Genomic DNA, 26,713 nt, shown 5'->3' with positions numbered 1-26,713 from the left:
GGGGAGAGAGAGCAGGGGAGAGGGAGGGCTAGTTTTCTGCACTTGAACGTAACCAGACGCACACATAGAGCGTGGGAGCACAAAGCAACACGGAGCCAGCTAAAGACGCCGCTGTTTCACACGCTCTGTCCTCTTGGCACCGCGCGCGCTCGCTCGCCAAGCCGCACCGTTTGGAAGATAGGGGAAAGTTGTCTCTCTTTCTTTGGAGCAATACAGCCTGGATTCGACTTTTTTTTTTTTTTTTTTTTTTTCTTTTTACCCCAGCAACTTGTTCAGCGGTGGACTTAATTTTTTTTCTGGTGTGCAAACTTTTGACTCAGGCTGAGGGAATTATCAGGGCACTGCAGAATGGAAGGTAAATTGACAAGTCGTGTGTGGCGAGGATCACCGTGTGGATCTTTCTGCAGGTAAAGAGCGCTATGACTTGAGCGGCTGAAGCGGCTGGATCCCATGTGCATGAAATGTTTTTTTTTTCTTCTTTTCGATTGTTTGTTGTTTTTTTTTTTGGGTTCTGATGTAGATGAGGTTTAATTAGTGAGTGGCTTCACTCCCGTTTAATCCAGACGTAAATCGACAAAAGTAGGACGAGATACTACGATCCTACCAGTAGCACTTTGGCTTTTAATTTCTGCCGCATAATTTACGCACTGTAAAAGGAAGTCATTTCCTTTCACTGTTTTATTTTTTATATATAAAGATACATGTTTTTTTTTTTTTTTTTTTTTTTTTTTGTGCATTGAGCTGTTTTCACCAGACATTTAAGCTGCTATAAGCGCACTGACCACTCTTGTGGGGCCCTCCTGCACACTAAAAACTCGAAAACAGAAGAACTCTCGGCCTCATCAAGCACTTTTCCAAGAGACCCGGATATAAAAAGCAAAGTTTGCCTTCAGTAACCTGAAATCCACCTGGCCAGATCTGGGATTATTTCATCGATAACGTCTGCAGAGAGTGGATTGCTACTTCTAAGGCGCTGTTCTCCCTGGTGAGTAGAACTAGTCCCGCTTGACTCAATTTTTACACGAGCCGGTGTTTGTTTTAATCGTCCTGATGGGATTAGTGGAAAGCATTTGGTTCCTGAATGAGAATGTGGATGCAAGTTCTTGACAGATGTCGTGTGTGAAACATGCTTTGAGAAAACCAACACACTCCAACTTGCTAAGACTGCTATCGGAGTGTAAAATATTAATAATAAAAACGAAATTGAACAAATGTCACCCACAACCCATTTGTGACAACTGTACGTGAATGATGGCTTCAAAAGTTTTCTAAGCCTGAAATGTCACTTCGTGCTTTTTCAATAATCAAATCCTTGCACCTGGCTCCCTCTCCTGGTTTTTAAGAAGCATCAAGGAGAAACGTGTTCATTAATTTGTGTGTGTTGAAATGTGTGCTTTTAATTTTAACTCTAAACAGTACATTTGTGAAACTTTGATTGATTGTCACTGAATGTGTTTTTTTTTTCATGACTACCTTTCGTTTTCCGTAAAAACTCCCTGATGAGATGCAAGTTGTTATTGTAAGAACTTAGAATTAAATGTTTTTTGTGAGAAGGAGCTTAAATTAACTTTCCAAGTTTTCCAAAAATTTCCGCCCCAGATAACTCCTCGGTTCCGATAAGGGCCCCTAATTTCATCAGCAATGATAAATGCCCCTGTTTTCTCAAGAAAGCATCTGTTTATGGAAATTATTCTCCATGACAGTATTTTTTGTTCTCATGCGGAAATTTCTTCAGTAAGAAAGAAATTTTGCTCCGACAAAAATTCACAGCGCAGTCATTAGTCATCTGGCCAGGTCATAGGAAACCTTTGCTCGGGTCAAATCGCTTCCAGGGGTCACTGGACGCATGGATTTACACACCTTATGATGGCGGAGCATAATACTAATAATTTTAGCCAACTGCAATGAAATATTTATTAGTGTTAAAATAAAATATTACTACTTTTTTACTGTCTCAAACATTCATAAATGTTATGTTTTCCGTTCGTAAATGTAAAATTTCAAATGAAGTTAATTAGAAGATATCTACTTAATTTATTTTCAGACTGGCTTCGTTTAGGCCACGAAAAACTCTGTAGGCTATACTAGTTTAAAATCTGCGCAAGGCCGTTTGTTTCTGAACAAGCACTGCTTTTTAAATAACGTTGAAAAAGCACAAAGAACAAGCTCACAAATTATTGTTATTACCGGGCTGCACGCAAAACGTCCAAGCACACGCTGATGCATGCGTGTTGCGTGCGTGAGTCATTTTACATGCGTGCCGGGGAAGTTGGCTTTTTTTTTTCATTTTCTTTTCTTTTCTTTTCTTTTTTGAGTTTTCGGTTGTCTTGTGTCTCTCCCCGAATCAGCCCTGAACAATAAAAGGAGCGTGGCAAATCACAACTCTATCCCAAAATTCACACAGAACCTCAAGGCTAGCACGGCTGCTTGGTTTGCAAAATAAGGGGCAATTATTTAGACTTATTTTCTGCCTGCGTCAAACTGCACCAGTACCACGCACTCGTTCAACAATAGCGCTCGTTTCTCCCCCCCACTTTAATGCGAGTTATCTTGGCCAAACGAGACACAAAACATGGCTCCTGTTTGCCAGAAATTCAATTACCGAGATTAGAAATTGAGTTAAAATTTTCGCAGATTAACGACCTAAATATTCTTTAGATCAGCCGCACTTCCTACTCAAACTAAGAGCTGTTATCTATTTTTAATATAGACATTTTAAAAGTTCTTAGAAATTTCTTGAAATTAAAACTGTGATTTAAAAAAATATATTTTCACTTCTCAAAATCAACATAAAAAAACAAAAAACATCCCTTTTAATACAGTCATACAAATTGATGATAGATTTGATGACGTTTATACATAGAAACCCTAAATTATTTGTTTCTTAGTCTGAGCATGTTGGTTTTAGAAATCTCATCTGAACAATTTGTACACTAAAATGCATCTCTATAAAATCTAACTTTAGGCCTTCCCTGGCTGCTTTCAGGAATGTGTCTGGGGTTTCATGACCATTGTTTCATCTCTGACTGCATGTCTTCATTTGTCAGCGTTGTCCATCCAATCAATTTTTTTATCAGTCTTTCTGATCCACACTCAGACTAAATGACTTTTCTGGCTCTGCAGTGCAGGCGCTGATTGACCTCTTGGCTCTCATCACTTTCGCATCTTTCCTGCACATAAGCAAATTTAGCTAAAATTGTTACTTAACATGCACGTTTTTATTCTGAAACATGCAAAATAAGCAGGACAAGAAAGAACTAAACAAATTCACTCTCTGTTCTTTTGCAGATCTCTGGCAGAATGAAGATGAGGCTAGGTTGTGTTTGTCGGCCAGTTTGCTGGCCCTGTGGCAGCTTGCTGGACTCCAGGCACTGTGTCTTTGCCCTCACACTCCTCACACTCCTCATGCAGGTGGTCGTGGAGGCCAACTCATGGTGGTATGTAGACATTTCTGCTTCTACAAGATTTCACTTTGTCTTAATTTGTCAGCGTTGTCCATCTGATCAATTTTTATTTGAATCTCAGACTTGTTTAAAAAGCTTGAAGGAAAAAAAAACCACAATGGGAGAAATTTCTGTTTAAAAATGTGACATTTTTCTTTGCTTGCTTTGAAAGACAGCTTGATGTCTGTGTGTGTACTTATTCCCCAAACCTGCTCAGCTACATTGTACAACATGCTGACTGTTGCACATACCTTCCCAGAAATACAATTTCGCTGCAATTTTTTAAAAATTTTGCCAAACCAGAAAAAAATTTATATTTCAGACACATTAAATGCTGTCGTTTAGAATTTAATCCTCTAATGCATATAAATAGGAATATGGATGTGCACATTTGTTCCAGCTCAGATAAATCTCCGCGAGGAATTTTTCATTCACTGGTGTGTTGTTTAACACTGATATAAGAAATTTTATCGAGAAAATAAAACATTTCATCTAAACACTTTTGAGAACATTTCAGTTTATTACCACTATAACATTGAAATCTGAAATGTAATTTATTAAATAAGACTTTTTTTAATGTGGAAAAATAGAAACAGCCAAATCAAAGCAAATGGTTTGCACAATGGGAGCCCATTAAGGAATTAATTTGTACAAAAAAAAAAAGAAACTAAACTAATGGACCCAACTCGGCGAGCAGCACCATTAAAGTTCAAATACTGAGTCCGATTACAAACCTTGTTGAAGAGTCTTTCATTACCAGGGATTTTTTACAGACTTGACATGGAGGCAAAAAAAGTCTGTGTGTCTTTCTGTTTCCTTTTAGAGAGAACTCACAGGTGTGAATGATTTAAGGGTGGATGTTGACAGAGCATCAATCTGCATGTGTGTTTGAGTGCTGAGAAGCTGCAGTGATTTTTTTTTTCTCTTCCCCCTGCTATGTGCCTTAGTGTGTATGTATCAGTGTATTCATTCCCGTGTTCCCTCGCTGGTGAGTTTCCTCAGTTGATCAGGTTACACTGGGGGCTAATTGTGTCTCTCTGGGGTCTCAGAGATGGGCTGCTCTAATTGTCCTGTGGCCTGGAACCAGATGCTCACACTGGTGTTCCTCTTTCTGCTGCTTTACATTGGTTCTTGCTATCTTCTTGGGTACAGTCATCTGCTTTTTTCTTCTGACTACAGCACTTAATTTAAATGAAATGATCATATTTGGCACCCAAAAATTGTGCAAACCGTGGAGGCTCATGATTTTAGACACAACGAGGGTTTGAGAATTATTTAGTTTAAGTTATTTTGATGTCAATAATCTGCAAAATCCTTTTTTTTAAGTAAAAGCTTTAAAACTAAGACTTTAAAACTAAGACTGAAGCAACATTTTCTTGAAGCATGATTGGGGATAGGCTTATAATTTTGTTAGATTCAAAATGAATACATCAGAGCATTTATCGCAATGTTGTTTTCAATTACATTCTGAATAGTTTTTGCTCTCATGACCCTCTAAATGTTTTCAGAGCATAGTGCTTGAGCTTGCATGAAGAGATTTTACTTGTGGCACTGACTAAATGCCTCTCATTGCAATGATTTACATACCTTTCTCAAAGCCAATCAAGTAAAATCAACTGCTGATCACGGCCTTGGCCTGTGAAACCGCCATACATCTGTTTCAGTGGCACATGAGTGAAAACACTGCACTGTGTGTCCCACCACCCCCAGGTCTTTGGCCATGAACCCTTTACTGATTCCAGAGGCCTACATCATCGGGGCCCAGCCTCTGTGCAGCCAGCTGGTGGGCCTGTCTCAGGGCCAAAAGAAACTGTGCCAGCTTTACCAGGACCACATGCAGTTTATTGGCGAAGGTGCCAAAATGGGGATTCGAGAATGCCAATACCAGTTCAGGCACCGGCGCTGGAACTGCAGCACGGTGGACAACGCCTCTGTTTTTGGACGCGTCATGCAAATAGGTAAGAAATTCTTCGAATGTTAAACAAAAAGGAAAGCACAGGAAACGCATGCATGAAGACAAATTGGACAGATTTAGTTCCAGCTGTAGCTACTCACCAGAGTGATGTATATACATAGCTCACAGTGCCTTGCAAAAAAATTCATTCATTCACACCACATCCACAACTTCTATGTATTTTCTTGTGTTTTTATGTGATATACTAAAAAAAAAGTATAATAATTATGAAGCGTAAAGGTAACTGAATTTTTTAACATTTTACTGATAGAAGTTGGAAGTGTAGTGTTCTTTTTTCCCCAGCTCCCTTGAATACTTTATAGAAAACTTTGAGCTACAACTAAAGCCTTAAATATTTGGGGGTATCTACCTACTAACTTTGATAAGTAGCTCAACCTCAGCAGATTGTGTTGAGACCCGTGAGTAACAATTTTAAAGTTCTGTCTCAATTAGATTAATATCTGAACTTTGTCTAACATTCTGACACGTCATATCAATATTCTTTGATATGATGTACCAATAGAAAGGGAATTTCTGGCTTTGATTTTTATCCCCTCAGCATGATACTGCTGCCATAAAGATACGAGAGTTAGTTTTCTAACATGAACATGTTGTTTTGGATTCAAGCAAAAAAGTTACAAATTTAAGTCATCTGACCTGAGCACATTTTTCTATATTTTTATAGTGTCTCTGACATGGTGTGCACCAGATTAACATGACCTTATGTTGCCTTCTTTTACACATACCTTTCTTACACCCACTCTTAAGCAAAGGACAGATTTTTGGAGTTTACAACTAATATTTGCCTCGTCAACAGATTCTCATTCCTGAGAACTATGTATCTTTGCACCTCCACCAGAGTTAAAGTGCCAACAGACATGTTACAACCTTTGGACATTTTGATGAACTCACTCTCCAGAACTTTTCTAGAACTTTATCCTTGTCCCCTCTGGGGTGTTCCTTTATTTAGAGGACATGTCCACTGATGTCCTCTAAAGACATCAATGTCTTTAGAGGACATTTATGCAACTGTAGTTATATTGAAATTACGTTATACACAGGTGGACTATGTTCAGCGAAATAGGTGACTTTTGATGGTATTTAGTTACACTGCATTCAACGAAGGGGCATTTGAGTAAAAAAAAAAAAATGGCGGAGCACAAAAGTAGGCCGCACTTCAAAGACTTCAATGATTTTTTAAAAAGCAGAAAACCATGGATAATTTTATTTATACTTTTTTATTATTATACACCCTATTGTGTTGGTCTATTGAACAGGTTTTGAGGCTGTAGCGGGACACAATGTAAAATGTTTTAAAGAGTATGAGTACTATAAGTGAAGTAGTGTGAACTAAGATTTCTCTTCTGTTTTTTTTTTTTTTATTCATGAACTGACCTCTTTTTAGTCGTTTAAATTATATATGCCTGTGTATGAAATGCATGGGGCTGATGATTCTCAGCAGCTGAGTGAAGGGAATAGTTGGTGGGTGAGGTTGCTGGATAAATCACATGTGGCTTTGGCCCACAAAAGCAACCCCTGACATGGAGCAGGAGGGAGGCAGAGAATCTGCTTTCCCCCTGATGAATGGGAGATGGTCTAATACACACACATATACACACAGTCTGAATGATTGCTTTCTGCCTGTATTTAAACATAATAGGAGTGCAGTGAGTGTATGCTCCAATATATCAACTTGTCAGAGATTACAGTGTCTGTGTGTGCTTATAGATATATGAGGAGTGGAATCAAATGGTTTTTGCTAACTTAGCTTTGCTTTCTTTTGCTAAACTTAAACCCATTTGTGGATTGAGTGCGTTTGGTTTAGTTTTCCCATCAGTACTTAAATGCTCTCTATGTGTAATTAACATAAAATATCAGTGTTGTGATCTCTGCAGACTTACAGCAGTCTTGACAGCTTTAGTTGCAAAATGCTATTGGATTGCATTTGGCATTGGTTTTGATCCCAGTCATTGCTTGTGGTGGGAGAATTTATATAATTTATCTTGGGTGTGCATTTTTCAACAGCCTGAATGTTTTATACAAATTAGACAAGTGAAGAAAAAACTGATTTTGCCACCCAACCACAAAATGCTTTTTGTCCAGCTCCAAGTTGTTAATTTCTGCCCCAATATAAAATTTGATGCATTCCTTTAGAAAAGCACACAAGTTGGACTATAACTTACAGCAAACCAAAAGCAGTAGGACAGATTAAATTAATAAAAAATAGTAGTGATGGAAATGTGAAATGAAACTCCAAATTACAGCAAGAAAAAAAAAGAAGAGCCATAGTAAAGTGTCAGAACTTAACCAGCCCTGGTTTTGAGTTTGCTTTGTGAAATCTTTACGACATTATCAGACCAGGGCGTTCTAGTGGAGTGTGGTGTTTTAAGATTGCATTAAAGTGACCTGTGACCACTTCTTTTAATGGCTTATAAACAATAACTTCAATTCCAAAGCATTAAAAAAACCACAAAATTATAGAAGCACATTCTAGCTCAAAAGTAATTAAACTTAAAAAATGTTTACATGAACATATTCTTGCAAGGGCTGCATCCTGAATACATCTGCTATTAAGGACGCAGCCCTGCGTGTCCAAAGGAGAAACCATGAATTAGTTCACGTCAAGCTTACGTGCAGCGGCTATCGATCTGTACCGCCAGATCGATAGCCTTCAACTTAAAAGCGGCATCATACAAACTTCTCCGTGTGGCTTCCATGATGACGGGGTATGAGTTTGAAAACATTTCTCCATCGTGCCTGCTGCCAGCTTGTTCTAAATGAAAATCAGCACTTTCTTCTGTGATTTCCAATTTTGACTTCCAGTGATTCACTTCCTGCTAAGGAGCCCTGTGGCTGTTGAAGAAAAATCCACAGAAAAGCCGCACCGGGCTGTAAGTCGCATGGTTCAAAGCGTGGGAAAAATGTTGCGGCTTATAGTGCAAAAAATATGGTATTTAAAGTTGGTCTGATTTTTATTTATTTCCTTTTTAGGAGGTGTCCTGTACGATGCAACTGTGTTCTGTTTTGCAGATCCAAATTTAACATGAGGTTGTTAAGCCCACTCTATGTTCACTAGTTTTAAGTGGCTGGTTTGACATTGATCAACAATATTATCAACAGCAATGTGTTGCTGCAGAAGTGCACCATGTCATCCCAAATCAGGAGTTGTTTTTTTTTGTTATATACACTTTAACCAACTGATCAACTGTTGAATTAGCCTCTCTAGATTCAATGTTGTACTTCTGACCTTCCACAAGTGAGTCCTAAATGAAAACGTTACACACTGCCAGTCTTTCGGCTCTCGTCCTCCACAGCATTGACTTGGTCTCGGTCCACTGTGACCTGGATAAACATGTCCTCCACTTTACAGTTGTCTGTGTGAAAGCTTTAAAACTGAGCATCAGAGTGAGACTGTGTTCAGATTTCCTCTTTTTGTTGGCTTTGCTTGCTCGAGGTTATGATGCATGAGCAGCTCGGAAGATTAGAGTCCATCTGTCCACAGTTCCACTATTAGGCCAATATCCTCAGGCTGGATTAAAAGTTGTTCACTACTAATTAATCCCCCAGGAACTCTGATCTTATCTGCCTCAAAGCATTCTTTGAGACTTGACAAAGGAGTTCTTCAGTGTGGTTGTTTCCTATCATTTATATTTGTGTATTTTTCTTGCTCTATCATTTTTTTTCTTGACCCATCTACCTTTTCCTCCCATCTGTTGTTGTCATTACCGCTCAATCCCTATAGATTTGGCCCTGTAAGTATATGAACCATGCATTTTTATTGTTTAGCAGTTCTTGTCTTCTCATTCTACCAACCAGCTTTATAGGTTTTTTGTTTTTTTTTCATTTGGTTCTTTTTGAGCTGCTATCTTATTTTAGTTTTCTGTACTTGTCTGTGGCTTTGTTGGAGTGACAATGTATACAGTCCATGCGCATTTCTGTATCCACCTCTTGTCTGTATAGAGGAAATGTTGAGGGCAGAAAACGTGGATGTTAATGAACAGTGATTCCACTCACTCATGAAAGACAAAGCAAAAGAGTCGCTGTCACTTTTAATTTTGCTCAAATGTGAGCGGCTTGTGAAGAGGGATCTCTGTCACTTGAGGGCGCTGTGTTCTCTCTGGCTGCATCCCAATAACAGCAAAGCAGATTACACTGTTCAACATGCTGGCGGATGACGAGCCTGCAATACTTGGCTGGAGTGCTTTGTAATCTTAAGTGTATAGTGAATGCTGTAAGATGACATCACATCTCACAACATCACACACACTCTTAAATCAGAATGGCACCGAGTTGCCTATTATGTTGAATAGACATCAATGCTTATACTCCAAAAATGGAGATGGGGCCTTGCATAGTCTTCACACCGCTTGAACTTTTCAATATTTTTGTAACATTTCAAATAATTTTCTTTGGATTTTTTTTAGATCACACAAAACAAAGTAACACATACCTGCGAAGTGGAAGGGAAATTACTTACTTAATGTCGTGTAGAACCAGCTTTCACTGAATATGCAGCGACACGTCTCTACTGACAAAAGGACCTTCTGTGTTCTTCTATGGTTTGTGGCAACTTGCAAATTGGACTTCTAATGACATTAATGCAACATGGCTTTCTTCTTGCCATCTTATTAGGTATGGAATCCACACCTAATAGTTTTTTGTGTTCATAGATACCTCTACCTGTGTTGTGGATCTTTGTTGCTTCTCTCATGTTACCATGGATCTCTTTGCGCATTCTCTAAATGTTTTTCTGCCCTGGCCATTTAGTTCAAGTGGATGGCCAGGTTTGCAGTTGTGCAAACCTGGCCATCCTACTTTCCATTTCTGGACGATCAAACAGGTCTCCATACAATGTGCAATGCTTGTAATCATATTTTACCACCAAACCTTCTTTGTTTGCCAGTTTGCTTGTTAATGTGCACACAAGGAGGCTCTATTTACTAAATAGGAAACTTCTGAGGCAGTTAGTCATGCTGAAGCATTTTTAGTGTCAGAGTAAAAGGAAACTGAATACACATACACACCAAACTTTTTATGTCCTTATTTGAAAACGAAAAATCAATGATGTGCTACTTTGTGTTGAGATATCGCTTCTATACATCCTGTTCTTGGGTTGTGACGAAGCATGAAGTTCAGTATCAATATTTACAAGGCAATATTATTCAGCCCACAGAGTAGCATTTAGATTTTTTTGTTCCAGCCTCAGTATGTCAAATGTGATATGATGTTTATGTTTGTGTGTCTACAGGCAGTCGGGAAACGGCGTTCACCTATGCCATCAGCGCAGCAGGGGTGGTGAACACAGTGAGCCGTGCCTGCAGAGAGGGCGAGCTCAACAGCTGCGGGTGCAGTCGGGCCGCTCGTCCCAAAGATCTACAGAGAGACTGGCTGTGGGGCGGATGTGGAGACAACCTCAACTACGGCTACAGGTTCTCCAGGGAGTTTGTGGATGCACGCGAAAGGGAGAAGAGCTATCCAAAAGGCTCGTACGATAGCGCAAGATTGCAGATGAACCTTCACAATAATGAGGCAGGAAGGAGGGTAAGGCATCACCTTTTACATTATCCGATAAGAAACAAATGTAAAAGTTCTCAAAGAAGAAAGCAGACTTTTAGAAGTGAGACAATCCAGGTCCGTAAAACAGATTCTGTATGATCATCTGTTTAACAGCTCTGTCTGTTCACTCCCTCCGCAGCTTTGATGTGTATGGGGAGAGGGAGTCATTGGAAACAGCTCTGGGGTTTTTCCTTTCCAAACATCTTGAATCAACCTCAAAGAAAGCATCGTGCTAGATCTCTTTGGCCAAACTGTTCTCTTTCAAGTTAAACAAATGAGTGAACATTTTATGTTGAACACCTTTGGAGACTAAAACAAAATAATGATTCCTTCAGTAGAAAACTGATCCCTTATGACAACAGCAGTATCTTTGATTGCTGGAGAGACAAGTTACAGTGCAAACCTTTGGGGATGTACAGTGCCTTACAAAAGTATTCATACTTCGTAAATGTTTTGCTTTTTATGTCAAATTACAATTGTTGAGCCTAATGTGATAAACTCAAAAACCATTACTAGTATCAAAAGTATTAGACATGAGACCTAGAGGACAAAGGTTGTGTTTTTTTCCCCATACCTCCTCTTCCCCCTTTCAAACACACTAAAACAGAAAAAAGACTGGAAAGCATTCATATTCGCCACCTGCGGAGCGCTTTGCGGAACCACATTGTTTTGCTGGGAGGGAAACTCAGATCTCTGAGCAGCTTACCTGTCCTGATGCTTGTCCTTGGGGTGTTTGCAGTTGTGCCATTCTCAATTTTTGGATATTACAATGTTCATAGCTTAGGATATTATTTTATAACCAACCGTACCAATGTCTATATAACTCCCACAGTCCTAGAAGCCCTGTGTGCGGTCCCGGCAGGGTCACACTGACTCTGTGTGCGCTTTAATAAGGTTTTTGTTTTTCTCGTGGTTGTGGGAACTAACGAGCTGAGGGGACACCCCATCAGCCTGTCAGTTGTTCAATCATGACATCTGCCTTGCTCTTCCTGAGCGTTGAGCTAGAGGGTTAAAATGGGTCAGTCTTGAAATGGGAAACCTCATGTCTCAAAGAGATTTACCTGCTTAGCCAAAGTTGAAATAAAAACAAAGTTTAAAGTTCTACACAACTTCATTCCTGTCTAGTGTTTCCCTTGGTCTTAATAATGCTGTGTTTGTGCTCTCATTTTCCTTAAGAAATCACTTAGACTATCACAGTACAGCTGTATTTGTTCTGATTTATACTAGTTAGCTAAATTTTGAAGGTTGTTGGTTGCAATGGATTTTATTTGAGTATCAGAGTAAAGAGAGCTTACGCATGTCATAATTTTGTTAGAAAATACATAACCTTTTTTTACTTCCATTTCACAAAAAGGCACTAAAAAAACTTTTAAAAATACAAAATTTTGTGGTTGCAATAAGACAGGACATTCTCAAGCAGTATGCAGTTTTCCAATACACACTGAATTTGTTTTCTGCAGGGATAGCAGCAGGGTTTTTCAAATGGGGAATTACCACTTTTAGCCACTTTTTCATTATTATTATTATCTTTTTTTTTTCTCTAAGGCGGTGTCAAACCTTGCCGATGTGTCGTGCAAGTGCCATGGTGTGTCTGGATCCTGCAGCTTAAAGACCTGCTGGTTGCAGCTGGCCGACTTCCGTAAGGTGGGCGACGCTCTGAAGGAGAAGTATGACAGTGCAGCAGTCATGAAGCTTAACTCGCGTGGCAAACTGGTGCCAATGCACAGCAATTTCAACGCTCCGACAAGCAACGATCTGGTGCATATCGACCAGAGTCCAGACTACTGCTTAAAGAACCAAAGCACTGGCTCCATAGGCACCGTGGGGCGCCTTTGCAACAAGACGTCAGAGGGCATGGATGGATGCGAGCTGATGTGCTGCGGCCGAGGTTACGACCAATTCAAGGCACACCTTGTGGAGCGATGCAACTGCAAGTTCCACTGGTGCTGCTATGTGAAGTGCAGGGTGTGCACCACAGTTGTAGACCAATTCGTCTGCAAGTGATGAAAGACCCGTTGCCTTGCGGATGATGGTTGTACATCTGTGTGAATTCATGAGCTGTGGGACACAGGATGGAAGAAAGAAACTATATAAATTATATTTATAGAGTTAAACAATTATGTCCTTTGCAAAAAAAAGACCCTCTTAAAAACAAAACAAAAAACTTTTCCTTTTTTAGAAACCAAGAGTATTGTTAAATATTTATTTCCAGATTGCTATGTTTTTATTCTGGCCGAGTCAATATCAGCTACTTTTATTTTTTAGTCTGAGTTCTCTAAAACTCTCAATCACTTCATCCCTTCCTCCCCAGAGCAGTTTCTTTTTTTTTCACTAGGAAACTTAATTCCTCTTTGCAAGTGGCTCACTCTAATGGATGCTGTCTGCAAAGCTAATCTTGTGCCTTCCACTTTCTAACAAAAGTGGTGTTTGATGTTGTCTCATAATTGGCTTAGAAATTCTGATGAATTGGTCATGAATTGGTGGGTTAAGGTGCTTGTGTGCCATGTGTGGATCTTCACAAGGCCAGTTCCAAGCCAGAAATCGCAATCCTTTACTTGTCACTTCTTTACACATGAGGCGGAATAATTGAGATGTTTGCTTTTTTGTGAATCCTTGCATTATGAGGGAGAGCTACAGTGACACGGCTATTTTTTTATTTTTATTTTTTTGTGGGGACACTGGGCCTTTTATTAAGCTGCCCCAGAAGCCTTAACATTCCCCAGGTGCTGCAAATGGCCCTTTGTTCATTATGCACTTTGACACACAGACTTTAACCTGTCTGTATGTGTCTCTTCAACTGTTATTCATATAGCCATATCATAGTCTCCTTTTTTCAATATTAATTCAGATTATCCATTTAACATTATTTTACAGTACTTATCATGGTTCATATATATGGGCAATGTCATGGTGAACAATGGTGAAATATTAAGCGCTCTCTGTAAATAGTATAGCATAGTCTATTCAGCCAATCAATAAACTGTATTTATTTTTTTAACCCAATCTTCCTTTATGCTTAAAGAAAGCAAAGTATTGTTTCTATAAACAGATGATTAAGGTTAGTTTTAAGGTCACTTTTCCAAATTGTTTCCCACTGACACATGGCGCTTCACTGTTTTTGTAAAGGGAAATGCACCTTATTGTTCAGAAACAAAACCTTTCACTCACGTTTGGCTTTACAGCTACACCATTTTTTTCCCCACAGATGTTCAGATTTTTACTTTACCACAGATTTCCACCATGCTATAGTCCCTGTAAGGAATTTTATTAGGCGTATTCCAACAACCCAACAATGTGTATTTATAAGCTTCTTTTAATGAATTTGAGGTGTGTTGAATTTAATGTGTTATAGTTGCTATTTTGTTACTTTTTACAAATTGGCTCAATGCTCTTCTTTCTTTCAATAAATATGAAATGTAAAACAAGCAGAGATGTATTTAATCCCATTATTTCTTTAAGTTGTCTCTGCCTTTTTGGTTTTCAGTTTGGAGCATTTTCTTCCTTCTATTAAGAAACACATACAGTAGATCAGCCTTTAGGTTAGGTTGAATTTTTTGTGGCATTCAAACACAAAAATGTCACAAAATTTAATGTATGGCTTTAAAACAGAAAGATTTTTACATAGAAAAGGATGTCACACATGTATTCAACTCATCTGATCTAGTACTTTTTCTGGTACATGTTTTTGGGGAAATCTCTCCAGCGACTTTGCACATCTAGAGACTGACATGTTTACAGATTGTTCTTTGCAAAATAGCTCAATCAAAGAGCGTTGGTGAACATCATTGGATTATTTATCAATCAATCAATCAAATTTTATTTGTAGCACATTACAGCAGCAAGGCATTTCAAAGTGCTTTACATCATAAACACAAAAACACAAAGTCATGCAACATAGAATCAACAATAAAAACATTACATTAAGTCAAGTGCCAATTAAATTCGTAATTGATTACGTTTCAAATTCAATTCTATACAGGTGGGTTTTTAGTCGAGATTTAAAGGCACTCAGTGTTTCAGTTTTACAGTTTTCTGGAAGTTTGTTCCAAATTTGTGGTGCATATAAGCTGAATGCTGCTTCTCCTTGTTTGGTTCTGGTTCTGGGGATGCAGAGCAGAACCAGAAGACCTGAGGGGTCTGGAAGGTTGATGCAACAACAGCTGGTCTTTAATGTATTATCGGATTAATGTCTGGATAATGTCTCATTTGTCCGGGTGTGGCAGTGTGATTGACTGATTACCTGTCTTGGCTGTACTCTGCCTCTGCACTGCCACTGGAGATAAAAAATTTCTAACCACCACCCTGACCTGACATTGATTAAGCAGATATAGGCAATGGGTGGATGACTTCTCTATTCCTTTCAGTTGAATACAAAGCTGGTGTAGCACAAAAATTCCAATAAACTTAAAAGTTGAAGCTCTGTACGATCTCTGACAAATCAGATATCAGCCCTAGTATCATCACAATAGATTTTAATCATTTGACCCCTTTGTGATCCAAGATACAATCTTTATGGAGTAAGCTATCTTTTTAAATAGGTTATTGGATCCTATAAAAATGTGAAATGGTCTTTAATTTTTTTAAAGGGATTAAAGGATTCAAAACTGTTTACTTCTGTAGTGAGTCTCAAAATAATACCAATTTGAACGGACTTTCCAGCAGATCATTGTCTTACTCCAAGACATTACTTCACATAGCCCAGCATATCCTTTGACTGATTTGGTGTAAGTTGATCTTACTTAAATGTGCTTAACAATTGCTAATAAAAAGTTATTGTTTTTCTCTCAAATCTGAAACTATGCTGACGTTTCTCTGCTGTGAGTTAAGAGTATCTTGACTCACAACAACATTTTGTGACAGACAATAAAGCTCACCATGAATGATAGTTGTTTTAGGTGTGGAGCACACAAAGACCAGAAGATTTTTCCTTGAGAGCTCTTGGAAGATGGCGTGAAGATTAGATGTCTCCCAAGGGATGGTAGGGATTGTGTTATAAGTGCTCCTAACAATCCAGTGACAGTGGATGGGTTAATGGGATGATTAATCACACTGTCAGGAGAGTAAGAAGAGGGGGATTTTCCATAGAGGAAAATTGGGATGTCTGGATGATTGGGCCTTGTCAGAGGCAGCTGGTGATGTGCAGACGCAGAAAGCATGAGAGAAGATCGGGCCCTAAGCAAGAGAGGGGGGCAATGAGCTGAAGGTAGAAAGTGCTTTGAGTGAAAATTGGAGCTTATAGACTATGATTTCAGTATAAACACTTTTGACATTGACTAATATTTACACATGTAAAGTGATACAGACTTCAGGAGCACATCCCATATGTGAACCTTTCAGTTGGTTCTGTGTTCGACTTTAGAAATCTATTTGCACTGCTTTCTGTGAACTTTGTAAAACGTTTTGGTTCTGATCGGCTCCAAACTAAAAAGCAAAAATGAAGGAGACTGAAGGAATAAACTGATTTTAAAAAAGTAGTGGAACTAGCACAATATGGGATCTTTGATTCTTTAACCTTCTGTCAACTGCTGAGTTTTAGCTATGAAATCATTATGCTATATTTTTGGATTGCCTTTCTTCATCCATGCTAGGTCATGCCGGCTATGGGACCTCAAGAGTGACTTAATACAAGCCACCCACTAATTTGGCTGCATATTTATACGTTATACAGCATAGTTTCTGAGTCAGAAACTCAGGTGCATAGCTGGTTGATACAACAGGCGGGGAAAGAGAGGTTGAAAACCACAGGTATGATGGAAGACACATAAGAGGCAGTGATACTTTCAAATAATATGCTTAGATGTTTGATTTTGACGGTCATTTCTCAACCAAACCCCTTTTCTGTAAGTTTGATAGCTGATGTGGGCGACTGTATTAATATTTACACATCTGTCTTCCATGACTTTCCTTTGGCTATGTTAAGATAGTAATTAGGTATGACTTAGAGTGTACTTTCTAGCCTCAAATATAGTCCTCAGAAGTTTGCATAAGACATTTAAGTATGGCACTTTATGTACATTTTCTGTATTGGCACAAAAATGACTTAAAGCAATCCCAGTAACACATGCCTTATTTTATAAGGAAAATTGGACACTGTCTACATTTAGGGCAAAAATTAAATTAATATTGAATCAGAAGTAATGGTTTCACACCCACATTTAATGTAGAAGAGGCATGACTTTTCCAAATTTAAATACAACAAACCACCCATTAAAGATGTATGTACCATAGTTATCTAATCTTAATCAACATTACTAGTTATTGTTTGATTATTGCACAAATTAAGCTCGTTTCACAATTAATACTATCTGATTTCATGTTTATTACTTTATTCTCAAAAGAACACACCAGATGGTCATACCCTACAAGAATAAAAAAAATACTTGAGGTTATTAAAACAAAATATCAAACAATATTTTCTGCCAGAGTCTGAATACTTTAAATATTCTTAAAGTCTGATAGTGGCACAAAGATGATTTGAACAACCTCACAAAGCTTCAGCTTCTCGTTTCACAGAAGAATTCACGAGAAATACAAGACTATATTAAAGTACCTAAATGGACCACATTTATATAGTGCTATTCTATCCTTACTGACAACTCAAAGCACTTTTACAATACAAGTCAAAATCACCCAGTCACACACCGATTGGGTAATGGGTGGGTAACATGGGATTCAGAATCTTGTCCAAGAACACTTTGATATGTGGTGTGTGGAAGTTGAAATCACATGTTTATGAGTTCCCTATCTTCAGAGCATTTCACAAAAATGCTCATCAAAGCAGAGCTGCAAAGAAAAAAATCTATCAATATGATCCAGTTAGAGTTTCCTCATGATCTTGTAAACATTCCAGAGTCTTATAGTATTGTGACATAGGCTAAAAGCCAGCATTTTTGTATTAAAAGACATGTGAGTTGGGAAAAAAAAATTCAGACAGTCAATCAATCAATTAATCAATCAACATTTCTCCTCACATTTCGTACACAACAAATGTAACACAAAATGATGTACAGAACCAAGCAAAAATAAATTATTGTCCAGGGTAATGCCATTGACTTGACAACCAAACATTGTGGTCACACGCACTCACTCAGTGCATTTAGGCTAAAATAACTTACCAAAGTTGATCAAACAGATGTTTTATGCGACCATAAAATCCATAAATGCACATTTGTAATTACAATTTAATTTATTATCTGTTTGTCTGAGAAAAGGTCATAGGGTTCAACATATCCAGGAGGGGACAATAGACAACCGTCTCCTCAGTAATTCTGGGGCATCCTATAGCATTCCAAAGTCAGACAGGATATGTCATCCCTCCAGTATGTTCTGGGTCTTCCTCAGGATCTCCTTCCACTAGAACATGCCTTAAAAACTAGGGGGCATCCTATTCAAATGTACACACCACCTCAAATGACTCATTTCAATACAGAGAACAGTAGCTTTACTTTGAATTTCCCCAAACCCAAAGTGTTCATTGTTATTCCAATGAAATATTCACATCTGAATTGTTTCTTATGATGGAAAGTTAGAAAAATCAGCAGCAACTTATGCAGAATGGATTCAAATTTAAGGAACCCAAAAGTTGTGTATATTCTGACTGAAATTCAAGATTGCATCTGAATGTACGCTTGCTTTTGTTTTTGCACATAGATGATTTTGACTGTGCAGAGAACAAGGTGAAAAAAACTAAGGCTTCCTAAATTAATCCATTTGCTTTGCTATATTCTGCATTTGCATTCTTCATTGGTTCCCCAGGGGTTATTCATGACAAGTTGTGCTTGTCTAAAAGAGAGCAGCTGGTTACAATAATACAATCTCGACTAAAGATCTGTAGCTCTCTGCTTTGACAATTCAAAAATAGCTCATTTTCTCCACTCTTTACCTCAAATGGAAAATGCTGAACTTCTATACCACAATGTCCTGGATTGAACATATTGATGTAATGCATTCATACCCTATTTTACCAACCATGAAACAAAACCTCAGTTTGTACTACGGTCTATCCCCCTTTTTTCCACCATGCCACATAAGGGCCAGAGGAATGCTGGGGTAAGGTATATATGAGTGATTTTATCCCACTGCAGGCCACAACATGACATTATGACTCCAATAAAACTGTCAATGCAGAAAACACCTACTGTAATGCTACTTTGAACAAAAAAAGAATCACACAACTTTTCTAGCACATATTCAAATTTCCCAATGCATTCAAAATGTGCCGTCATAGCAGCTGTCTGGCAAAGCTCACCTTCCTAAGCCAAAGCAGAGCATGTTCCACTTCCCGGCATTCATTTTAAAACAATAGGTGGGCCAAAAATCCAGCACTCCACAGGGCTGCATTTAGGGCTATTTGAGATTGTGGTTGTGCGTTGTAGAGAGAGAACGAAGGCAGGGCACATCACTATGTCGTCACAAGGAGTCTGGACTGGATCAGAGAACCGAGCTGGGGCCGCAGAATTCCCGTTTCTGTTAGCGTCAGTTCTATCTCTGGGTCCTCCCCCAGAAACCACACCTACCACAAGTTGTTGCAACGGGTTCAAAGCTCTCCCGAAAATAGAAGGGTTATACATAGAGGTTAAAATTTCTCAACGTGCATGGCTGAGGTTTGTGTGTGTATATAGAGTGACAGGATCTGAGTGAGGAAATCATTACCAGCTCCAAAATAAGTAATCTCATTTTCACTTCCCCCCCCCCCCCCCGTCAGAGTTTCAGTTTGTCTTGGTTTAAATTGTCATCATGGCTCCTCAACTAGGTTTTAATCTCATGCTCCACTGGGAGCGCTGTAAAAGTTTTTAGATTGAAACAGTCACAAGCAAGAATAATAGAGGACATCTGAAGAAATAACCTGAATTGACAAGTAAATCTCAAAGATTAACTACTCACGAATTGTGCAGTAAAGTCCACCATAGCACATCTTGATATCATCACTCACAGATGTGAAAATATTCACCTTCTTGTGATGGTTAATTAATACAATATGTTATTTGGTCAGTGTGGCCAGTTTGAAGTTTTTTGGGGGGGAAGCTTTTTCTATTTATGTTACAAAACATACTTAAGAAATTTAAACATTTGTTATTCGGTTTTAATCTCATACATATGGACTAGTGAATTTGTGTCACTGCTCTACTCAGACATCTACCTTGTTGTCGAGTCGATGCAGGTTGCATACTCTCCCCGCTGTCATCGCATACTTGCATTATGGCTTCCTCTCGGAGTGCATGCGATTCATCACGCGATAAGACATGTTTACAAGCAGCCAAGGACAGGCGTACTTGTTTATGGTTTGCCTTTAGGCCTTCTCCCTCTTTCTCTAGCTCTGGTCATGTTGTGTGTGTCTCCAAGTACGGTACTCCCCCACAGGGAGCTAAATACCAGGTCAGAACCAGTAGCTGAGTGATCCTGTCAGCCAGCTAAGCCTTCATGGATTACATTAAAGTGGGCTCCTGAGGTTACTCTGACATCAGCCCAGCTCCGTCCTATTATGGTCAAACAACAGCGTCACAGTAACTGAGGTTTCTCTTGTATTGTTCATTGAAACAATACATGTTAATGTTTTAGACACATCTTGCAAAATACATTTTGTGCTACATTAAATGTAGTACATTGCTTTCCTCAGCCTTAGATAAATGTGATAAAGCTTATGAAGTACTGCCATCATGGAAACTATTAAGTCTTAATTCAAAGTTTAAATTCTTTATTTTAGCAAGTGATTCTGTATAGTAGAGATAAACAGTTCACCAATACTATAAGTTCTAAGAAATAAGTTCTTCCATGTAGGTCAAGAATAACTGGCAGCTGAAACTGTAAAAAGTTGTTGGACTTTTGTTTAGCCTGAGCAAAATCAAACAGTTCCTCAATCAAAGACCTGTTGTATCTTTATGGCTTCTAAGGTGATAAATATTAAGTGCAACTGTTCATTTATAAAATCCCCGCTTTAAATTCCTTCCCCTTAGAAATCGGATGGAACAGCTGTGTTTATTTTGAAAGAGAATAGGAGTGAGTGAGGTCCAAATAAGCCATATCCAGGTCATACACAGCTGAAGTAAAGAGTTTCAACAGAGAAAACAGCAAAAACAGAAACAGACCGTGATGAAATTAGCTGATGGAATATAATTAATGAAGCCTATCAGCAATAATGTCGAAATTCCAGCTGGTCAAGTATTGTGACCGCTAACAGCAGTCATCACAGCTGAGAGTTAATATTTTTTACACACCCGTTCCCTTCCTCCCTCACCAAGACAAATACGGATACTATGACGCCCAGAAAAATAACAACCAGAGCAATGAAAAACCATTCCATCTGCCACAGGCTTGGAATCCATGCCGAATATAATGAACTGCTGAAATGATTATGAACGACATGACTATTAGTGTGTTTAAAATAGACTGAGTGACAATGATTAGGTAGTGCTTGAAGATTTACCATTAAGCCGAGATTTATAAACATTAATTTCAGAATGTTGCAGAATAATTAGTTATGCTGTGTTATAAAATTTATGGATCATATTATCAGACCAAGCATGTTCATCCCCACATGTCACAAACCACAGATAGACATACGCTAGGCTAGTTAGCACTCTCATTGAAAAGTACTTAATTAAATTAGATGTTTAAGAGATATACAGACTAGGTAGGTATGGAAGATATGATAAAGGTGTTCAGCAACTAGATTGAGATCAAGGTTTCAGTCCAGTTGATAGATAAATTCCTGCCAAAATGTCGAGTCTTTGGCCACCAACAGGTTTTCTTCCAAATTTACCATCGCTTTGACCATTTACCCATTAGCTCTGACCATCTTCCATAGCCTGCTTAAAAAAAAAACACCCCCACGGCATGATACTGCTACTACTATGTTCCAGAATGAGAATGTTGTTTTCAGTGTTATGTTTCTGACACACACATCCATTTGGACAAGTTTACCATAAAGAAATAAGCTTCTTTTTTATTTTGCAATGAGAGTTTTATGGAATTTATAAAAAGGGTGGAATTACCTGGTAGTTTCCAGGTAATTCCAGGGAAATTACCTGGAATGAAAGAATCTTAGTTCCATGAAGCCTTGTGTCTATTGTTCAACTTTATAAGAATGGTCTGCTGAAGAAAATCAGTGAGTTCTCAGTTAAGAGAACTCACTTCATCCTTGATGAAGAACTAACATTCTTCATCAAAATGTTCCTTTTGAGGAAGAATTATTGACGTCAAATGTCGAAAGACTAAAACGAAATAGAGCAGATCAGTATACAGAAACACAAGGTTATAATCCTGTCCTGCATTTTGTAAAATAATTTTTTTCATCTGAATAAATGTCCCTCAGATTAGATCTACATGGTTTTTTTTCCTAATCTCATCATGTAGATCACATTAGATCTACATGATGCTGTCAGAATGACAACACCCTATTGATTGAAAATTAGCAGAGGCTCTTGTATAATTATTTGCTGTTTTCAAAACGTGAATGTAGTTCCAACTGAAGAAAAAAGATTATATTTCACAACAAGTTGACAGTCTTGTGCAATGGTGACTCAGGATTGAAAATGTACAGTTTTTTATGCATTCTTTCATACTAACAATTGTGTGATGTCGGTGAGAATAGGCTTGACTTTGTCAAATTCGAAGGCATGCTTGTTTGAAACACAATAATTTAAAAGTTCTTTGCCTTTGCTAGTTTTCCCTTCCTTGCAATCCATCTTTCAGGCTTCCAGCACCATAAAACACTGTATTCCAGTTCTCACATGATGAAAATTTGACAAATTATAGCTCAGCATGTGGAGCAATAAAAAAAGGCTATTTATTGCCATGCTAATTGGGCTAAGATATATAAAGCCTCCAAATCAAACAGTTAAAACCACTTAATCATTCTAGAATACAGAACAATTTCAAGCTTTAATTTAACCAATAAAAACACGTTTAAAACTAAAACTACACGATCAAACAAATCCAACAACTTGACACATCTACTTTTGGTGTGCGCATTCATGTGTGAGCACATTCTAGCTGCATCTGGTAGCTGACTGACCTGCTCAGCTTGCTGTGTAACTCCTGTTCCGAGGGGCCACCCTTCCTTAGCCATTTGGCGAGCCAGCTCACATCAAAGCTGATGGAAGGCTGGACCGCAGCCCAGCACCATGACAGACTGGCGAGAAGCCCAGAACTCAAGCCCCTGGCTTAAGGCCTACAGGCCTGGGGCTGGAGGTTGACAGGGCCCAGCTATGAAGGCCTGATGAATGGATTCTGGCACTCAGCTAGTGATGTGTGCAAATTTGTGTCCACATATACAATGAACACTCTGACTTACATGGAACAGTAATGATTGGCTTTGGTGTCAGGGTTAATGAGATGTCCAGCTTTGGTTGTTCTTACACCCAGATATGCGGTCCCTTTGGGTTTTGCAGACAAATCTAGAAAGGAATGCAAACGCATTCTTTGCAGCGTTGTGCATTGTCGTGGGCTCGTCACATGGGGAGTGACAAACGACAGCAAAAGGCTAAAGTTTTCTACCACTTGACATACATCCAACACACAGGACCCAACACACAAGTACATTTTTGCAACAATATACGCATACCCTGCGTGGCACTTACAGGAAGAAGTGTACAAATCTAACTGTCTTGTATGCAATACCAAGCTGGTAAGGCTGAGGGTCAGGGCCACCTTGTGGATAACGGAGTCACATTTTGAAAAGCATCTGACGGAAGACATTACATAATAAGGATTTTCAGAAAACAAAACGCTTGTGGGAGGAAATAACTCAGACCCTGGGTACAGATGAGGAACTGTGTTGAGCTAAGTGGGATAAGTGGGAAATGAAGAAAATTGTGTCCAGAAATGTAGGAAATCAGTACGCTCATGGACAGTAGCTACACACAGCTGACTAAAAATGCACAGTATGCCCGAGTAGGTGGGCGGCTTTAGCCAGCACTTCATAATAACATCATGAGAAACAAACATGGTAGGGGCAATGTGTTGGTCTCAAGATGATTTGATGCTTAGAAAGATCATAATTTAAAGTGAATATAAGATGCTTTTAAATCCTTCCTTTTGACAGGTAAATTGTTCTCTTTTGGTCTATATAAAGTGGTAGAACTGTAATCTTTTGGTCTGAATTTCTGGTTGTAGCTCCACAGACTCCTCCCTGCCCCTGTTCTGAGGCGCATTTTAGAGCAACTTGTTGTCCTGCTTTTTTAAAAAATAAGATATTTGACCCCTCTCGCAGTGTGTTCCACTGCACCCCATTTGGCCATTTTTGTAGTTTGATAGCAGTGATACAATTATCTACCAGCAGATAAACTTTTAATTACAAGGCTTTTTATAGATGTCAACAATGGATGACTTGTCCATCCAACCTTAAATGTCGGACCCACAGTCTGAGCCAGAGCGGGAGACTGAAGACGACAAACTTGAAGAACCACACATTTAAATGAATGCATCACAATGATCTTAATACCGTATTTACACCCACCAGCTAAACGTTAGCACACAACGCTAACAGAAGCAGAAGGCACAATGCTACTATCAAACGAATGGCCTTGAGGTCCTTCTCAACACACAAAATTCATGCCTAAAATAAGTTTTTCTGTCATTTTAGTATTTAAATGATGAAAATTACTGAGTGACTGAATTTGTGAAATGTACTCTCTACCAGAAAACCCCAAAAGGAGAATGTCAGGCCTACAGTTTGCAGCCTCATGCTTATGCCTGTGGGTTAGGCAGCAGGACAAAAGGAATGTTCACAAATTATTCCCCTGCAATATAAAACGCTCATTACCATTTATCACAAACATGTGGCACAACCAGCTGTTAGGCTGAGGTTGGTTTGTATCTTCCATTTACTCAGTTTAGTTTTATTTTCTTTTAACATTTAATGATGAGAAACAAAGTATTACAAAAAGGCTAAATCATAAGAAATGCGTAAGGGCAAATACTTTTCCTTGGCACTAATTGCATAACACCATAGATTTTGATTTGTGAAAAACAAATTGAAACCATGAATCAATTTCCTTCCACTTTGCAAGTACTGTATGCAATACTGAATACATACAGGTTTGGGGCTCTTATGTGACAGCAAACAGGAATCATTTACAAGACACTGAACATGCATTATTCTTACATTTCATGTTTTTTGCTTCATGTAATATGCCCAAATGGAGCCTAATTTCACAGTAATCAAGGTTAAAGACAGCATAATATGAAAACGCTCTATTATATTTACCTCTTTAAAACTACACTGCATGTGGTATAATGCATAAAATGTAAGCATGTGTTGCCATAATCCCGTATTTCTTTCTGAAATAATTAACAGTGACATCTACAAGAAATACAAGAAAAAGCAAATCAAATTTTCTCACATTGGAGGGGAAAATCCACAAATACAACTAAAAAAACAACATTCTGACAATGTAGCTCAAAAGTACAACAAAGACAAAATATATTCAGCCCCAAGGCAATAGAAAATTTGGTGCCAATGTTTTCTTCATTGTCTTCCCACTCTTCACAGCGCCTTACTTTTCACTCTTTATGTACTTTACTGTCATACAACCCGTATGTCTCTTATACTTGGCTTTCTCAAGCTTACTTTTTGGATGTCAACAGAGAGAAATCTGGTTTTCTTGTTCATGGAAAGAGCAGCCAGAAACAAAACCGAGACCATTAATCTGTCCACCATTTCTCTTGGTTTGTCCAGTGAAAGAACATGTAAAAGATGTGCACATGGACATGATGCCAAAGTATTCATATTGTTGTTCTGGTGTGAGCGTGCTGATTCCAGATCAACTTATCACTCGGGCTTTGGGTCCTAATGACTCCTGGAGCACTGTACTATGCTGTCTGCCAAGTAAAACCAGGCCAACACTAACTAGGGCAGCATGTTAACCTGATTCATAAAGTTGAATTGCCATCAACCCCAAGGCCAGGCTAATTTGACAATTAATTTTAAAAAAAGAAGCTATTCCACTGTTTCTCCTTTATTTGTACCAGTTACATAAAACCACATTTGATGGTGACAACCTCCAGCAAATACAACTAGAATTTATGTATTTATGTTTGAAACAAATATACAAGGTTATTTAGAGGGACCACACAAGAGCTGATGAGACATAGACTGCAATCAATAGAAACATACCCTTAATACAAAGTTTCCTTCAAGGCGCCAAATGCAGGTATGCTGAGAAAAATTGGCCTACTAAGTGCGATCGTGCTGTACCACTCACTTTGTCCTTGCTCATGCTTCGGGTGAACATAGGTAGACCAGTAAAACCAGTCGCCCATCCCAGCCACAGTCCAACACAAACCTGCAGACATGCCACAGACCTGCACAAATAACTCACTGTCTGTAGAAGAGGGGTTTTTTAACCTGGATGTCTGAAAACGAGCAGAAGGAAAGTTTATTTGGGACTGTAGAGCATTTTTGGATCCAGTCCATTTCTGTAATGCATGTATAGTATTTCATTGCACTTTGCCTGCTGGAGTAGAAGATAAAAATATTACTTATGTGTGCAAGGATTATTCAGCCACGGAAAAGATGACACAGGTTATATATGCAGTGATTCCTGCATTGCACCGTGTGCGCCCGCAAACAGCTTTTATTTATATTTGTGTGTGTGTATACTTGTATGAACTACATACAGAGGGCCACTTTCAGCATTTTTCCTAACAAAAGAAGGTCATTGGTGGAAAGTGAGGACATTTTCCTGATCCTCACTTCTTTTTTTTATTTAAATGTATGGTCTGAATTAAGTTTTTAGTTAAGGTTAGACATACTGTAGAT

General features: G+C 38.6%; 1 protein-coding gene across 1 annotated transcript; it reads left to right on the top strand.

The window, feature by feature from the left end:
• The first annotated feature begins 25 nt into the window (after positions 1-25).
• Positions 26-13,117, top strand: LOC102225926 (protein Wnt-5a-like). The gene is made up of 5 exons (XM_005813725.3): positions 26-985; positions 3,289-3,437; positions 5,154-5,401; positions 10,646-10,938; positions 12,499-13,117. The coding sequence occupies exons 2-5, from the start codon at positions 3,301-3,303 to the stop codon at positions 12,955-12,957; spliced, it is 1,137 nt and encodes a 378-aa protein (XP_005813782.2). The 5' UTR covers positions 26-985; positions 3,289-3,300; the 3' UTR covers positions 12,958-13,117.
• The last annotated feature ends 13,596 nt before the right edge of the window (positions 13,118-26,713 follow it).

The sequence above is a fragment of the Xiphophorus maculatus genome, chromosome 1, assembly GCF_002775205.1.
Source record: "Xiphophorus maculatus strain JP 163 A chromosome 1, X_maculatus-5.0-male, whole genome shotgun sequence".
NCBI lineage: Eukaryota > Metazoa > Chordata > Actinopteri > Cyprinodontiformes > Poeciliidae > Xiphophorus > Xiphophorus maculatus.
Note: the sequence above shows the minus strand (reverse complement) of the source record. Positions and strands in the feature narration are given on the sequence as shown.

What these genes read in the sequence shown, in the direction of transcription:
- LOC102225926 (XM_005813725.3), top strand. Translation starts at nt 3,301, where the DNA reads ATGAAGATGAGGCTAGGTTGTGTTTGTCGGCCAGTTTGCTGGCCCTGT. An exon ending in GTGGAGGCCAACTCATGGTG is followed by an intron (nt 3,438 to 5,153) that starts GTATGTAGACAT and finishes CACCACCCCCAG; the next exon opens with GTCTTTGGCCATGAACCCTT. An exon ending in ATAATGAGGCAGGAAGGAGG is followed by an intron (nt 10,939 to 12,498) that starts GTAAGGCATCAC and finishes TTTTTCTCTAAG; the next exon opens with GCGGTGTCAAACCTTGCCGA.